The 14,254-nt window shown below is 58.5% G+C and overlaps 6 protein-coding genes across 6 annotated transcripts; 2 read left to right on the top strand and 4 right to left on the bottom strand.

Moving 5' to 3' along the window:
* Positions 1–182: 182 nt before the first annotated feature.
* On the bottom strand, positions 183–3,764 carry B0H64DRAFT_458371 (rab-GTPase-TBC domain-containing protein; the record flags this gene model as incomplete). Its single annotated transcript, XM_062807411.1, has 3 exons — positions 183–1,095; positions 1,148–2,182; positions 2,319–3,764. The coding sequence occupies 3 exons, from the start codon at positions 3,762–3,764 to the stop codon at positions 325–327; spliced, it is 3,252 nt and encodes a 1,083-aa protein (XP_062661327.1). The 3' UTR covers positions 183–324.
* Positions 3,765–4,331: 567 nt separating this feature from the next.
* Positions 4,332–5,381, bottom strand: B0H64DRAFT_393133 (uncharacterized protein). The gene has a single exon (XM_062803613.1). It carries the CDS (start codon positions 5,241–5,243, stop codon positions 4,710–4,712), a length of 534 nt encoding a protein of 177 aa, XP_062661326.1. The 5' UTR covers positions 5,244–5,381; the 3' UTR covers positions 4,332–4,709.
* A 1,424-nt stretch (positions 5,382–6,805) lies between these two features.
* On the bottom strand, positions 6,806–7,207 carry B0H64DRAFT_393130 (uncharacterized protein). Its single transcript, XM_062803612.1, has one exon. It carries the CDS (start codon positions 7,159–7,161, stop codon positions 6,817–6,819), a length of 345 nt encoding a protein of 114 aa, XP_062661325.1. The 5' UTR covers positions 7,162–7,207; the 3' UTR covers positions 6,806–6,816.
* A 2,487-nt stretch (positions 7,208–9,694) lies between these two features.
* B0H64DRAFT_373112 (uncharacterized protein) lies at positions 9,695–10,871 on the top strand (the record flags this gene model as incomplete). Its single annotated transcript, XM_062802265.1, has 6 exons — positions 9,695–9,727; positions 9,820–10,046; positions 10,096–10,161; positions 10,244–10,358; positions 10,400–10,510; positions 10,746–10,871. The coding sequence occupies 6 exons, from the start codon at positions 9,695–9,697 to the stop codon at positions 10,869–10,871; spliced, it is 678 nt and encodes a 225-aa protein (XP_062661324.1).
* Positions 10,872–10,936: 65 nt separating this feature from the next.
* B0H64DRAFT_131983 (uncharacterized protein) lies at positions 10,937–12,344 on the top strand. Its single transcript, XM_062798136.1, has 3 exons — positions 10,937–11,344; positions 11,412–11,742; positions 11,799–12,344. The coding sequence occupies exons 1-3, from the start codon at positions 11,218–11,220 to the stop codon at positions 12,253–12,255; spliced, it is 915 nt and encodes a 304-aa protein (XP_062661323.1). The 5' UTR covers positions 10,937–11,217; the 3' UTR covers positions 12,256–12,344.
* On the bottom strand, positions 12,345–13,248 carry B0H64DRAFT_132018 (uncharacterized protein). The gene has a single exon (XM_062798137.1). It carries the CDS (start codon positions 13,072–13,074, stop codon positions 12,433–12,435), a length of 642 nt encoding a protein of 213 aa, XP_062661322.1. The 5' UTR covers positions 13,075–13,248; the 3' UTR covers positions 12,345–12,432.
* Between the last annotated feature and the right edge of the window lie 1,006 nt (positions 13,249–14,254).

Genomic DNA, 14,254 nt, shown 5'->3' with positions numbered 1-14,254 from the left:
ATATCCGCATCTTCGGTACCGAGTCGGTGACCACAGGTAATACATCGTTGATAAACCTCATAAATGATCGTATTTCTAATATTCCCACCTCCTCCTAGGAAACCGTCGGGTATCGTAGACTATAAGAGGCCCAATCTAAAAGGAGAAATAGTCCTGCACTAAATCCGCCATAGGGCTCCGCCATAGGGCTCCGCCATGCAATGAGTGAATGCAGATCAAGCAAGCCCGAGCTGCCGCAGTCGGTGTGTAAACAAAGGGAAGTCCGTCTCTGTAAGTGGATGGTCCCCTCCGAACCCAATTCCGGGGTGGATACTCTCATCACACTCATGAACTCGCCTCCACCCCTCCGCCCGGAGCCAGGAAACCGCCGCCAGCATTGCTAGCACCAGCACCAACACCGCCCTCAACACCCTCACGCTCCCCAACCGGGCTAGGCGCGCGACTAACACTCCTACTCAGCCCGCCCATAACCACCTCCTGGCTCACCACAGCGGGAACCACCCCCGCCTTCTGTCCCGCGCTGCCTGCCTCGCTCACACTCTCCCCAGCCGCCCTCTCCCCAGCCGCACTATCCCCAGCAGCCCTCTCCTCCTCCACCGTCACGCTCACCTCCAACCCCATCCCCTTCCCCACCCCCATCTCCCCCTCCACCGCCCCCTTCCTCCTCACCTCCACCTCATCCCTCCTGACCAACCGCCTCAGCGCCTCACTGGCCTGCACCAGCCCATCAATACTAATCGCATGATTGGTCATCTCATGATTGATATACGTATACACCTCAGCAGGGCTCTCACAGCGCAGCAGGTTCCCCTCATTCAGCTTCAGCAGCGCCAACGCCACCTGGAACAGGAACGCGGCCGCGTCCTGCGGCGAGCACAGCACGACATCCCAGACGCGGAACAGCGCCTCGGCCGACAGGCAGTCGGTGAAGAGGGAGAGGAACCACTGGAAGGTCATGGTCTCGAGGTCGATGGCGAGGGCGTCGAAGTGGGCGGAGAGTTTGGGGAGGACCTCGCTCACGTACTGGCGCAGGACGACCTGGTCGGCGCGGGAGGCGAGCAGGGAGTGGTCGAAGTAGTGCGGGGGCAGGATGGTCTCGACCATGGAGCAGAGGATCCAGAAGGCGTCCTCGGCCGAGGGGGGTGACGAGCAGCAGGTTGGCCACGACCAGGTTCATGCCCTGGCAGTAGCCGACGTCCGGGTTGCGGCGCGAGTAGGCGAGCAGGACGTCGTGGAGCTTTTGGACGCCGGGCCCCTTGCGGAAGAAGATGTTGTCGGTCAGGGTGCGGGTGATGTCGGCTTTGATCTGGGCGACGACTTGGGCGTCGTCGGATGACTCCGGGCGGGCCATGAGGGAGGCGTAGTAGCCTGGGATGCGTAGCGCGTTGGCGCCGCAGCATTCGGACCAGATCTTGGAGCGGGAGGCGACCGGGATGCCGCCGAGGACGAGGGAGCGGAACTCGTTGGCTTTGGCGCGGCCGACCTTGCCTTGGATGCCGAGGCTGGCGACGCCGATCAGTTCGCCGTCGCCGAGGCGGGTTTCGGGCATGACGGCCGTGGCGCGTTCGAAGCGGGCTTCGGCGGCTGCGGCGGCGGCAGCAGCCGCGGCTTCACCGTCTCGTTTTCGCTCCGCTCTGACTTTCCGGAGGAAGTCGTTCCATCGGACCGTCTTTTCCCGCTGTAGGGTGTCGTGTAGGTTGTTGAGGTTTTGGAGGAGCAGCCTAACTGGTTCTGCGTCTTCTTTCGCAAGTGTCGCTGCAGGCGGCTGCTCCCCTTCGGACCGGGGCTGGATCTCAGTGTCGCTTGGTGTTATCGCCGCTGTGGTTGTCGCGGACGGCAGAAAGCCCCGGTCTTCCGACATCATGCTGGGTGAATGGCCCGGTGACTTGGGGGTCTCGGCGGCTTCCATCACCTCAAAGCCCTGAGCGCTAATCAGGGGCGTGTGCGAGAGCAGCTCCGTGGGGAAGGTCGCGATCTTGAGATAGTCCTGCCACCTCTTGGGCTTGGCGTCCTCGCGAGGTTCTTCAGACGAACAGGGCGTGCCGGGCCGCCCGTCGCTCCCGAGGCTCATCTTCCCGCTGGAGCTGTCCTCCAATAGCACCGGAGACAGCCCGTGCCGGCCATGAATCATTTCCGCACGGCTATTCTTTTTGGCATGGCCGGCCATTTGGGCGGCCTCCCGCTGCCGCTTTTTTCCGTCGCTGGTCGTAGATAAAGCCAAAGCGGTCCGTGAGAAAGTCGGCGCCGATATGATTGTTGTAGATATGCGTCAGGGTTGGTGGCTGGGCTTCGGGTGGCAGAATGGTGTCCATCTCGACAGGACCATAGTTCTGCTGCCGTGCAACCGGATCTCCTCCAGGGGTCGAAACCATAGTGTCCCAGCGCTCTGGAGGTTGAGTTCGTGATGGGACATCGATGGGTCGGATGGGGCCGGGGGGTCGACGCATCGCCATCAGAGCCTTGGGGCCGCCCTGCGATGATACGGCGCGGGCTGAACCACCCGTGTTGATACTTGAGCTCGATTGGGTCCTCATCAAGTCTCTTTCCTGAGGGTTGCTTGTGCGACCACGGATCTCGGGATCGCGCCCCCCTGGCGTGCCGCCTGCCACAAGCCGCAAGGCCATGCTTGCTAGCGACGGTTTCCGGGAGGCGTTGCTAGAGTTCACGCTGGATGCCCTACTAGAGCCACGCATCGAGTCCTCCTCGGGCGGGTTGAACAGGTCTTCCTGAAGCGCTGGCCGTCGCTCGGTCGGTGTTGCTTTCACAACAGCGGGTGGTTGCTTGCTCGCCTCTCTGATTGTGTTATTGGCCCTCCCGGACCTTTTGACCGTGCCGCCGCCCCAAAGGTAATCCTTCCACCCCCGTGTCGAGCCTCTGGCAGACTCATTTCCTGGACCAGCAGGCAAGGGTACCGAGCTAGGCCGAATCGTGGCGTCGTCAAAGATGTGACTTGGGAGGGGATGCCGAAGGTCTTGGGTCATCGCATCGGTCACAAGATCCGAAAGCCCTTCTCCCGACCCTTGTCTCGACACCCCATTTGATCTCGCTTCCTGCTCCATGGCGCGCAGGCGTGTCTCCATATCCAGGCTGGACAGACCGCATTCCAGGACGATCTTGCGCAGGGTCCGTTCCCGTTCCTCTGCCCGACGGCGCATCTGTACGATCTGGACATCCCGCTGGGCCAGGTCTTCGGCAATCTGGCGTACGAGGTTGACCGCGCCGTGGCGGGCAATCAGTCGCTCGATATGTTCGTCATCGGCGAGGTGCAGAGCGCCAGGGATTTTGCGCGAAGCTAGCGGGGCATCCTCAAACAGAGCACCGCGCGCAGGCGATACTGCTGTGGTTGTGAGATGATCGACGGTCGTAGAGGGCTGTAAGTGGTCCTGTTTATTGTTGTTTTGCTCCTGCTGCTCCTGCCGCTCCTGCTGCTCCTGCCCTTGTTCTTCTCTCGGTCCCTGTTCCTCTTCCTGGTTCGAGGTGGCCAGGCTCAGCCCAGATGTTTTTCGCGATGAGATCACCGGCGTCATGTCATTGTCGCTGCGGAAGAAGCTTGTTCGCTCTTCGCGGGGCGAGTCGGGAGAGAAGGAGGGGAACGAGGTCAGTGACTTGTCGGAGGGGGCAATGGAGGATGCCGAGCTCGACGGTTGTGATGTCAGCTTCTTTCGGCCGCGGGTGGTTGATCGATGGCTCCTTATTGAAGTGGCAGATTGTTGTGATACAGAGCGCTCAAGGGGCGCCGAAAAAGTAGCTGTCGTCGCCTCCATTTCGCTGTGTCAAATTGTCGCATCGTTGTGAATCGCGTCTTGGGATGGTGGTGGGTGCGGGCAGCAGCTGCAGCGGGGCAATTCGGCACTGCAGCATGCGCTCAGGCTGTTGTTAACAGTGTTGGTTCGGTCACCTGCTCATCCCACCTCTTTTCTCTTTTTTACACGGGCATACCTACTAAGGTAGTTAAGGTAGTTAGGGCTCTGCTCTGCCGGAGAGCATGGGTGGAAATATAAAGAAGGTGGGAATTCCAGATGGAACCTGGAATGGAATCTCAACAGTCATCCGTTGCCGTCGTCATTGGAGGCTCCAGGCCGTTTTCTCCGTCGCACGAGCGTGTCATGCAGGACTGCGCTTCATGCCGCTCCCTGCCTGGAAGAAGGTCCAGTTGGGCCGAGCCCGCGGTGACCTCAGCGGGAGATGCTCGGATTTCACGACACATGATTGGGCGGTAGTGCCAAGGATGACCTCCACACGGTTCCAGTCTGTTGGAAGCTCCAGCGCCTTTCTGCGAGGTTCCAGCTTCCAGGTTCCTGCATCTGCATCAAGGATTCCTTCCATCTTGTTTTACTTCCGAAGTCATGCTTGTTTCTGCACTGATGTCATTTGCATTCATCTAATGTGTAGTGTATCTAAGAAGGTGAATTCAAGGATTTCATTTTCATTGAGTATACTACATTAATAAGGTAGGTCAGGTAGCTACTGTGTATAAAAAACGTTATTTTATTCATTACCAACCTCCTCATTCATCGTCATCAATGTACTTCGTAAAGGGTCTGACACTCCAGGTCTCGACCTCCAAAACCGTCAGGATACGAATATTATTTAATACCTTCGTTAACTGTTTTTGCCGTGAAGAGAACTCCTTGTAGCCACGACCTCCTTTTACCTCCCCTCCCCGTTCTGGCCCCGACTTCAACGTGAGATCCTCTCACCAAACTACCTTATTTGTCATCTCTCGCACTAGACATCCTTGAAACCGCAGTCACCATCGTATCCGCGGTGGCCGTCACATCACTGCTCACGCTCGTCCTAGGACTAACGTGCTGCCCTCGAGTACCACTGCTGATTCCTTCTCTCTCCCCCGCCGGCGTTGCACTCTCCGCCGTGACATTGACGTTGTTCACACTGCTGGCATGGTAGCTACCACTCCCAACCACCGTCCCAGCCCCGCTCCAGCTTCCCCAGCTCTCCCTCGGGTCCTGCTGCCGCCGGGGTCCTCCTCTAGCCCCATCAGAAGTCTGTTCTGCCGGAGAATACCCCACCAACCTCCCATGCTCATGACGATACGGCGACCCCGTCTCAGGTCCCGCAGGCGGAGCCAGGTGGTCACGACCTCGCGGCCCCAACAACCCCGGCTGTGAACCCTTCCCATCACCCCCCGAGTACCCCGGCGGCGGTGAAACCGAGCCCGGCGCAGGCGATCCCCTCGCCGGCCCCCTCGCCGGCAACACCAGCGGCGGCGTCGGCGTCGACATACTAGCCGGCGGGGTCTTGGGCAACGCCCTCGTGGGCGGGGGACTCAGCGGCGGCGGCGGCGGCGGCGGCGTGTCCACACTGCCAGCCCTCCCCCCCTCAGCGGCCCCCTTACCACTACTACCCACCGCGTACCCGTACCCATACCCCTGACCGTAGCTGTAATTCTCGTACCCCCGCTCCCAGTTCTGACCCCCCACACATCCACCCTCCCCACCACCACCACCACCCCGATCCCCAACCGCAGCAGGCGTCACCAGCCCCGGGACCTCCAACATCCCCTCATGCGGCCTCGGCGGCCGATTCGGCAGCAGCAGCGGCGGCGTGCCCCTCTCCCCTCCCTCCCCCTCCCGCCCCCGCCCACCCACAGCCGCCCCCATGTAGAAAGGTATCGCGATCGGGATCTCGTGGTGCCGCAGCGAGGAGTGCGCCGTCGTCGACGAGGCGGCGGTGCCCGCCGTGTAGCAGCTGCTTGCGCTGCCGCTGCCTCGGTCGATACATGCAGTCTTGCTGTCGCTGGTGCCGCCGGTGCCGCCGAAGGGGGCGTGCGGGGGGGAGTAGGGCGGCGGCCAGGGGTTGGTGGAGGCCGGGGAGCCGCGGAGGGGGATGGGGATGGGCGTGGGGAGGGTGAAGAAGGGCGGTTCGGGGAGGTGGGTTGCGTTGGGGGGGTTTCTGGGTGTGGTTGCTGTGGTGAAGGAGAGGGGTGGGGGGTAGCTGGTGAAGGTGCGCGGTGCTGAGGATGTTGTTGCTGTGTGGCCGGCGCGGCGCTCGTGGCGTGGGACCAGTTTGCTGGTGGTTGGGGAGCAGATCGGGGAGGGGGGGAAGATGCCGCCCGCACCGGCGCCGGGCTGCGGGCTGTAGGCCGGGGTGAGCGGCGTTAAGGGAGGTGATTGGGAGCGGCTGCCTGGTCGGAGGATGGAGGGGAGGAATTTGCGGTCGCGGAGGCGGAGAGGAGGGGTGAGGACGGCGCGGGTGCCGCTGGCTGAGCTGGTGGGGGAGATTAAGGGGGTGGGTGAGCCGGCCGGGGCACCGTCGGGGAGGAGCCCGCGCCGCGACCGCAGGGCGCGGTGGAAGGAGGCTTTGCGGCGTTTCCGGCGCCGGAGGCAAACCAGGGCAAACGCTATCAGTAAGATGAGGGCGAGGACAGAACAGATTGCAATTGCAGCCTTGCCCTGCCCTGTGAGGCTGCTCCCAGATGTTGTCGACGCTTCGGGTGGCGGTGCTGAACCATGAGTTGCAGCAGGGGTTGCGGGTGCGGGTTGTGAGGCTCCTACGTCCGGCGTGGCCACCGCTTGCGTGTTCATGACCGTTCGAGAGGCCGTGTTCGTTGGGATTGGCGGTTCTGCATCCGGTTGCCGCCCCTGTGTCACCTTGGGCGGCGTCTCAGCCGTGGTGGCCGAACAAAGGTTTGGCGCGTCTGCTTCCGTACTGCATCTGAAGTTTGGAGGTGGCGGCCCGGGGTCGATAATGTGGTAGAAGCCGATGCTAGCAAGACTAGTCAGCCTTGAACAGCCCTCCAAAGGCAATATCAAGAGCCTCACTTTTGGCAAGTGTTGATGATGAGGTCGACAGTCGCTATACATTACTTAGCGCGAGATACCACAGACCCATTATGCCGTACTCACGATCTTGGCCGAGTCCTCCCTCCTGGTTTATGCCCACGCCACAGAAGGTGGAATCGCACCAATACAGCGACCAGAACGCTTGCACCGGAACGCCTTGTTCGAGACTCCCGCACCCCTCAACCCATCCCTCGTTCTCCTGCCATCCATTCGCCATGGTCCGTAGAAACTGCACCTTGCAGTTACGCAAACATTCGCTGGGATCCTCCTGCCATCTCCCTTGCATTATTTCGGCCGTGTTAACGTAGCACTCGCAGGCGCTGCTGGCGGTCTCGGCATTTTTGATAAGGTTCTTCATGTTTGTCGTATATCGACGGTATCTGAGCTGAATGCTATCCGCTAGATAGGCGAGCAAAGAGTGTGAAGGCGGCAGATATAACGAGGGGCAGGTTGTGACATAGTCTCCCAGTTTTGCCTAAACCGCGAGGGGTCGATACCGACAACCGCGCTGCGCAGACAACCGGAAAGCGAGCAACAAACGGACGCAGCGGACAACTAGAAACAACCACAAAGTCCAAAGAAGAGGAATCAACTGGTACCGGGGGCCTGATGGCCAACCTAGGACCGGACGGGACAAAGTCGTCAAGATGCAGCAGATCTCACAGGGAACGAGAGACGAGATCTGAGATCCGAGAGGTCGGGAGCGCACCCCATCAGGGGAACACGGGCGCGAGAGCGAACTGCGAGATTATATACCCCAGCGCAACACCGGGTCAGCACGCTGGCGAGATGTCTCTCCAACAGGGTTACCGCGTCACAGCCCTCGAGCCGAAGACAAGCAGAAAAGTCCCCCCTCCAAGCAACACGGCAGCACCAGGGCAACATGTACGAACAAGGCACAGCGTCACTGCCCGGGTGGGAGGGGACGGAACACGGGAAACAGAAAGGCCGCGGCCAGAACCAACACACCACGGCAAGGGGTGATACGCGGTACCGTACAGTGTACCTCTCTCTGTGTGTGTGTGGATTGGGCGAAACGAGTCGGCCATGGCTGACGGACGAGTGTACATGTGCAGACGTCAGCAGCGTACGGTACAACTGGCACACAACACGGATGGATGGATGCATGGATGGATGGATTGGGGGGTGGGCTGCCTCTCACCAAATCCATCCTTGCTTGCAAGAGCAAGATACGCACGTTACACCTCCCGCTGCACCTCCCCGCGGCGCAACGAGAATAGCGTGATCCCCGTACGAGGGCGGCCGCGGGCGGGATGGGGGCCGGTAAGTGATACAGAGCTGTGTACACCCACATCACCCCTCTATCTCACTGCCGTTTGTGTGGTAGGAAAGGAAAGGAGAGGTGGGGGCTGCCAGTCGACAGTGGAAGTGGGTAGGGCAGCAGAACGCCATGCGTGCGTCGCCGTCGGTCAGCCAAGGCTGAAGATCTCGGGGAGGCAAGCGCGGCTGCGTTTCGTGCATCTGCTAAGCATCTCATACGGGGGGTTGATCCACCTGCATGCTGATCGGATTCGTCAGCTGTGCTGCAGCAGCAGTTGATCTCGGGATGAAGCATTTCCCGTAGCTACGGCCCGCGGGCAGAACGGGTTGACCCAATACGCTGCGATTTGTTGGGTAGCCCGTTCGGTTCAATTTCAAGAGTGCCAGATAACGGAAAGAGGGCGATGATTGGACCTAAGGCAGGGGAACTCCGACTTCCCCACGGAGTAGCCCGCCTCGTTCACAACGGACGGCAACTATTGATGGGGGGAACAGCCTTTGTTGACGCCAGAGAAGCACCGTACATGTATTGCACCAACGCTGGCGACGATGCTGACCAAGGCCCGAGGTGTAACGTGCTAGTGAGATTGTGCGTGGGCTTGTACTATCGGGTGTTGCATCTCAAGCGCGATCTCCATCTCATCGAGGGGAGATTGGTGGTCATTGTTGTGCGAAGGACAGGTTCGAGAGGACTCCCGGGGCCAAACACTGCAAGTCTCGAGACTCGGACTCCATGCGGAAGACAGATCCTTTCCAACATTATTGCCGCCGACCTGGCAAGTCCTCGCTCTAGAGTCTAGACGGCCTCCAGGGAAGGTATTGGACGCGGTGGCCTGCCTCTAACAGCCGCTTGCGTCCGCCAACGAAAAGCTGAGCTGGGCGTTTGTTCCCATGCTTGCCCTGTGAAGCGCCGGGGAGCCAGTCACATCAGTTCCACCGGACTTTGGATCTATTCACTCGTCGCATTGCATTGCATTGCATCGCATGTCCCGGCTTGGTAGCGTACAGTCGAAAATACGCACATGGAGTGATGTGCTCTCAGCCTTGGTGAATGTGCTCTAGGGTATCAAGCAAAGGCCTTGTTTGTTGCGTGATGTGCCATGTGGGAGCTGAGATCGGGATTCTCGAAGCTCAGCCGTCAGCCTGGCGGGGTTTTCAACGGCCTGATACATATTTCGTGTTTCTACCCGCGTGTGGCGCTCGAGTGACGGGAGGCGGTAAAGCTGGGGCTGGAGAAGCGGAGGAAAGGTGTTCCGTTGTGAGGTACGTGGGGATGGTTATGTATGGAGGCGTTTAGTATGTGTTAGCCGGCCCGACGCTTGTGAGTGAAGCCCCCAGGACTGTTTCTTTACGGCCCAAGGTGCAACTTGAAGACGACTTGACCGCCTATGCGATGAGCACCACTGGACGCAAATGGAGGCATTGTTTTCGAAGCGTAATCAGCCAGGATGTGAGCCGGTACGTTTCTAGCCTTGAAACCAGCCACTTTTGTTCACACATGGCGCGACACGAGGCGGCTTGCTTTGACGTTCCGCGGGAAACGCCCGAACGAGGCCGGTTGCCAAGCCAATAGCCACGGTGTGTGACAGGTTCTGTGGTCCTCAGCCGTCATGGAGCGCGAGAATATTTACAAGATTCCTCGAGTGAGTCTCGGAATCTTAATGGTGGGGTCGGATCGGAATCGAAGAGGTTCACGCAATGCAGACGGATGAACATGACGCGGGCAGGGACACAGGCCATACTTTTACGAGGAGATGGTTCATACCAAGACTCCAACGGGCTGTCGCAAGGAACTTTGCCATCAAGGGTTAAATACTGCGGCCGATCGGTGACTGATAAAGAGAACGCTCGTGAAGACCGGGAGTGCTTCCCGGCGATCTCCATGGAGACGGTTTCCGAAGGTGTCGATAACCCTTCATCATCAGCAGATAAGCGAGCAAGAGACTGGGTTCGGTCTCCGGGGTATGTTACATGTCGTAGCTCCAGTGAGGTGATTGCAAACCCGTCCCAGCCTGCTCTTGATATCAGTAGACGATGTCGGAGACAGCCAGAGGTCCGGCGTGCGGGTTATTTCGGGGTGAGGAGACGTGGATGTTCGGTCTCGTGCTCGAATGTGCGGGTTGGGGTTTGGCGCTCTTTCCAGGACGTTTGTGCTCCAGGTTCCAAATACGGTTCGAGGAAAAGCAGGTCTCCGAGTATTCGGGCTTTGGCTCCAGCTGCGGTGCTCAGTTCAACCTGCCAACCCCCACCCCTAACATTCCGAGACAACCCATGGTTAGAACTGTCGAACTCATGAAGATCAACCCCATTTCCAGAAGTTGATGGAACTGCTCATCGAAGACGACCGGAATGTTGACCGCCACTTGACCCCCAAAAACGTGTCGGTGACATTCGCCGAGCCCCGAACGGCACCGGTGAACTGGACGGTGAGATGGATCTGGATCGTTCCGAGACAGCGTTTAAGGCACAGGAAGCGGCTTGGGATTGTCCAACTGGACCCTGCGTCAGACACTCAAGAGCCAACCAGTCTTGTCGAGTCCCGGCAATTGAAGCCGGCGATGCAGCCGCCATGGCGACATCCCGCACGGATGGCGGTGTACTGTCTCGTCGCCCTCGCGCGTTCCAACAGCTGTCTCATCCCATCGATGATCTATGTTCCAGATTCCTGTACCTGAAGAGATCTCGACGGTCTGGGACCGTTGCCTGGTACGGGTTGTCGGTGGTTTCAGAGTAGCGGAGATCTCCGTCCTCGGCGGTCTTGCCGTGGTCACAAGACCAATTTCCTAAGTGGGAGCGGTCGGCTTTGAAGGGTAAAAAATGACATGCTCAATTTCAATTCGGGAACTCTAAATTTGAGATTGATATGTTGTTCGCCTGTGAAAAATACCAGAAGAGGGGCGGTGGTTGGCAGCGGCAGGAACGACGGGAGATGCACCCAGGATGCACTCGCACCCAATTCCGGCCGAGGTGCCCGAGGCGGTCGACCTCGGCCCACCTAATTTCCCCGCGCCGGCTGCCTATCCTGTCCCCGGTCCGGATTGTTTAAGGAGGAAGGTGCATGGAGCTCGACTTGTACCACTTTCTAGAACTGAAATTTCTTACATTGTATTGTGCATGAGGTGACCCGAGAATAATGTCTGACGCAGCGAAGCGGCGTGTTCAAGCCATTGGCGACCAGCTCACCGGGAGCTCCATCCCGGCCGTCTTCAAGGTCGCACCAGCCGGGCCGCGGGTTGCCGACAAGGTGGTCATCATCACTGGTATGTATCGCCGCCTGAGATATTCACCGGATTGCATCTGGGAATCTGGAAACTCACCAGGGCTCAGGCGCGAACTCCATCCTGGGCATCGGCCGGGCCTCCGCCCATCAATTCGCCGAGCACGGCGCCAAGGCGGTGTACATTTGCGACTACGATGACAGCAACCTCGAGGCGCACAAGCGCGAGATGAACGGCCTGTGGCCCCAGGTTGAAGTGCACACCCGTCAGTTCGACGCCGCCGACGAGAAGGCGGTGAAGGGTGTGATCGACGACGCCATCGAGCGGTACGGCCGGCTCGACGTCTTCTTCGCCAACGCCGGCACCGTCGGACCCCACGCGCTGTTCAGCGACATCGACGCCGACGATTTCATGGACGTCATGCGTGTGAACTCCCTCAGGTTCGTGCCCCCCACTCCCGCCCGGACCCGCCCGCCTTACTAACCGTATGTCTCAGCGTCTTCCTCGCCGCGAAACACGCCGCGCCCGCCATGCAGCAGACCTCAACCGCCAAGCCCGCCGCGTCCGGCAGCATCATCGCGACGGCGTCGGTGGCGGGGCTGCGGTCCAACGCGGGCAGCACGCCGTACTCGGCATCCAAGGCGGCGGTCGTCTCGATGGCGCAGACGGTGTCGTACCAGCTCGCCGGCACGGGGGTGCGGATCAACGCGCTGTGCCCGGGGCTCATCGAGACGGGCATGACGGCGGTCGTGTTCGACGCGGCGCGGGCGCGCGGCACCGAGGGCAAGATCGGCCAGCTCAACCCGCTCAAGCGCGGCGGCCACGCCGACGAGATCGCCCGCGTGGCGCTGTTCCTGGGCAGCGACGAGAGCAGCTATGTCAATGGCCAGGCCTGGGCCGTGGATGGTGGGTTGAGCGCCGGGCATCCGTATGTCCAGGGGAGGCTGGGCTGAGGGTTGTGGGGAGCTTGAAGATGGGGGTGGTGGGGCATCTGGATTGAGGTACATAGGTATGGTGCTTGTGTGTGTCTGTCTTGATATTTTTTTGGAAGTATTGACTGATATTGCATTGCATATATGATGATAGTGCCGTTTTCTCAATGGAATTCTTGGTTCAAACCCCGAAATCCCTCAGTTGTTCATCTTGTGGCGAGGAACCGCCTCGGTTGACAAGGATGGCTCGGGCGAGCATGGCTGGGCCGGGCATACCAACCTCGGTGCTTCGGTACCTATATAGTAATAAAAAAAGGCGAAAGGCGAGTTGGGCAAGTCGGTGTTGGAAAAAGAAACATTGAAGCAAGAAGCTGGCACCCGAAGCGCAGCTCGCGTGCCTCGGTAGCCTCTTTCGGCCCTGGCACAACTCTCTCGGTTTTGTGTCGCGTGGGAGCGCGGGATGGAGCTGGCCCGTGCACCAATCGCCAAGATCCTATTTTGGCCGGACGCGGGATGAGTTGCCATCCATTGTGGGGTCTCAGTCTGGGGTGCATGGGTCCAATGCGACCAGAATCGGATTGCGTTGTGGAGAAATTGACGAGCATTGCTGATGCACTTGGGTTCTGACGCTGGGGGCCGCAAATCACTTCGATCAGGAGTGCCCTCGGATAATGGCGAACGGGTCTCGTTCGCCCCGTCAGTGCAGTGGTTAGTTATTTTCTTTTTCGATGGAGCAGGCCCGTAACCTGTCGGGGATTGCAAATCTAAATGTCGGGGATGACGTCGTTCCGTGCATTGTGCTGACACAACAAACAACTTCGTCCAAGCCCTTCCATCCATTGTTGGGAGAACTCGGGGTCGGATTAAAGGAAACCAGCGATGTCCGACATTTAAACTACGAATTATGTGCTGCACAAAGCGCCTTGGCTGCAGCTCAGTGGTCTCGACGTGTTCATTGTTGCACTGACACTTGAAACAGACCGTCCATCAGGCAGGTTCGGCGAATGAAAGATCGAGGGTTGCATTATTCTCTGCTGTGAACATTCCCGGACAGCTTGTTGCCCCCGTCAACGACATGAGATCTGCATTTTGTGGCACTCCTCTTGAAGCCCCCTGATGACTGTATCGTGTAAGAAGGCTTGCTGGCCACGTTGAGCCTTCCGTTGCCAGTCGACCCAAGTGAAGCAATGTTTGTGGGGAATGGCCCCCAGCACATGCTAGCGGAATTTGATGCCAAGAGATTTGCACGGCACACGATGCGGGGGATCAAATGGAAGCAAGGTGAGATTCAACGGTGCAGCCACTGCAGTGTCTCGAATGGAAGCGAGACGACTCAAAGACGAGGACGCCCACGGCTAATGCAATGTCAACAGCCCATGTTTGGTCTCATGGCGGCTTTGACCCAGCATTGAGTCAGACCAACATGAACTCGACCGATATGACTGGGCACGAGGAACAGAGCGCTTTATTTGTCCAAAGGTGTGAGGCAGTCAGCATCCCAGCAACACACCTGCAGGATCCTTTCGCCGCAACTCTGGAACCGCCTCATCTAAATTAGGATTAGCGTGGCTGATTTCCAGTTGTTGGGTTTTTGAGCGTGCCCGGCTGCAGGTCCTCAATTCCGTAAAGTGCAGGTGGAATTTGTGCGACCGAAAGACGCATCAGCGTCGTTGAATGGATGCCAGTGGCAAAAACTGTCACTCATCCCACGTAACTACCTACCATAGCGCGCCGGGGGGGGGTTGCAAAATGATCACCACCAACGTTTTTTGGTGCCAAAATGATTTTTTCGTCTGAAAATGAACATGAAAATGAAAAACGAATACCACGACTCGCCTGTAATAAAAATAATAAAAACTCGAAAAATAATTTTAGATAAGAAATAATTTTCAGTCTTTAAAATAATTTTGAAAATAGAAAATAATTACTATTATTAAAATATAATAAAAGTTACTTTTATATAAACTTATTTTTAAAAATTAATATAATTTTAAAGTTTTAAAACTATCCTATATTAAAA

This window comes from Chaetomium fimeti (genome assembly GCF_033439085.1).
Source record: "Chaetomium fimeti strain CBS 168.71 chromosome Unknown B0H64scaffold_3, whole genome shotgun sequence".
NCBI classification, from domain to species: Eukaryota; Fungi; Ascomycota; class Sordariomycetes; order Sordariales; family Chaetomiaceae; genus Chaetomium; species Chaetomium fimeti.
This window is presented reverse-complemented; position numbering and strand designations above follow the sequence as displayed.

What these genes read in the sequence shown, in the direction of transcription:
- B0H64DRAFT_393133 (XM_062803613.1), bottom strand. Translation starts at nt 5,243, where the DNA reads ATGTCGACGCCGACGCCGCCGCTGGTGTTGCCGGCGAGGGGGCCGGCG.
- B0H64DRAFT_393130 (XM_062803612.1), bottom strand. Translation starts at nt 7,161, where the DNA reads ATGAAGAACCTTATCAAAAATGCCGAGACCGCCAGCAGCGCCTGCGAG.
- B0H64DRAFT_131983 (XM_062798136.1), top strand. Translation starts at nt 11,218, where the DNA reads ATGTCTGACGCAGCGAAGCGGCGTGTTCAAGCCATTGGCGACCAGCTC. An exon ending in CAAGGTGGTCATCATCACTG is followed by an intron (nt 11,345 to 11,411) that starts GTATGTATCGCC and finishes ACCAGGGCTCAG; the next exon opens with GCGCGAACTCCATCCTGGGC. An exon ending in ATGCGTGTGAACTCCCTCAG is followed by an intron (nt 11,743 to 11,798) that starts GTTCGTGCCCCC and finishes CGTATGTCTCAG; the next exon opens with CGTCTTCCTCGCCGCGAAAC.
- B0H64DRAFT_132018 (XM_062798137.1), bottom strand. Translation starts at nt 13,074, where the DNA reads ATGGATGGAAGGGCTTGGACGAAGTTGTTTGTTGTGTCAGCACAATGC.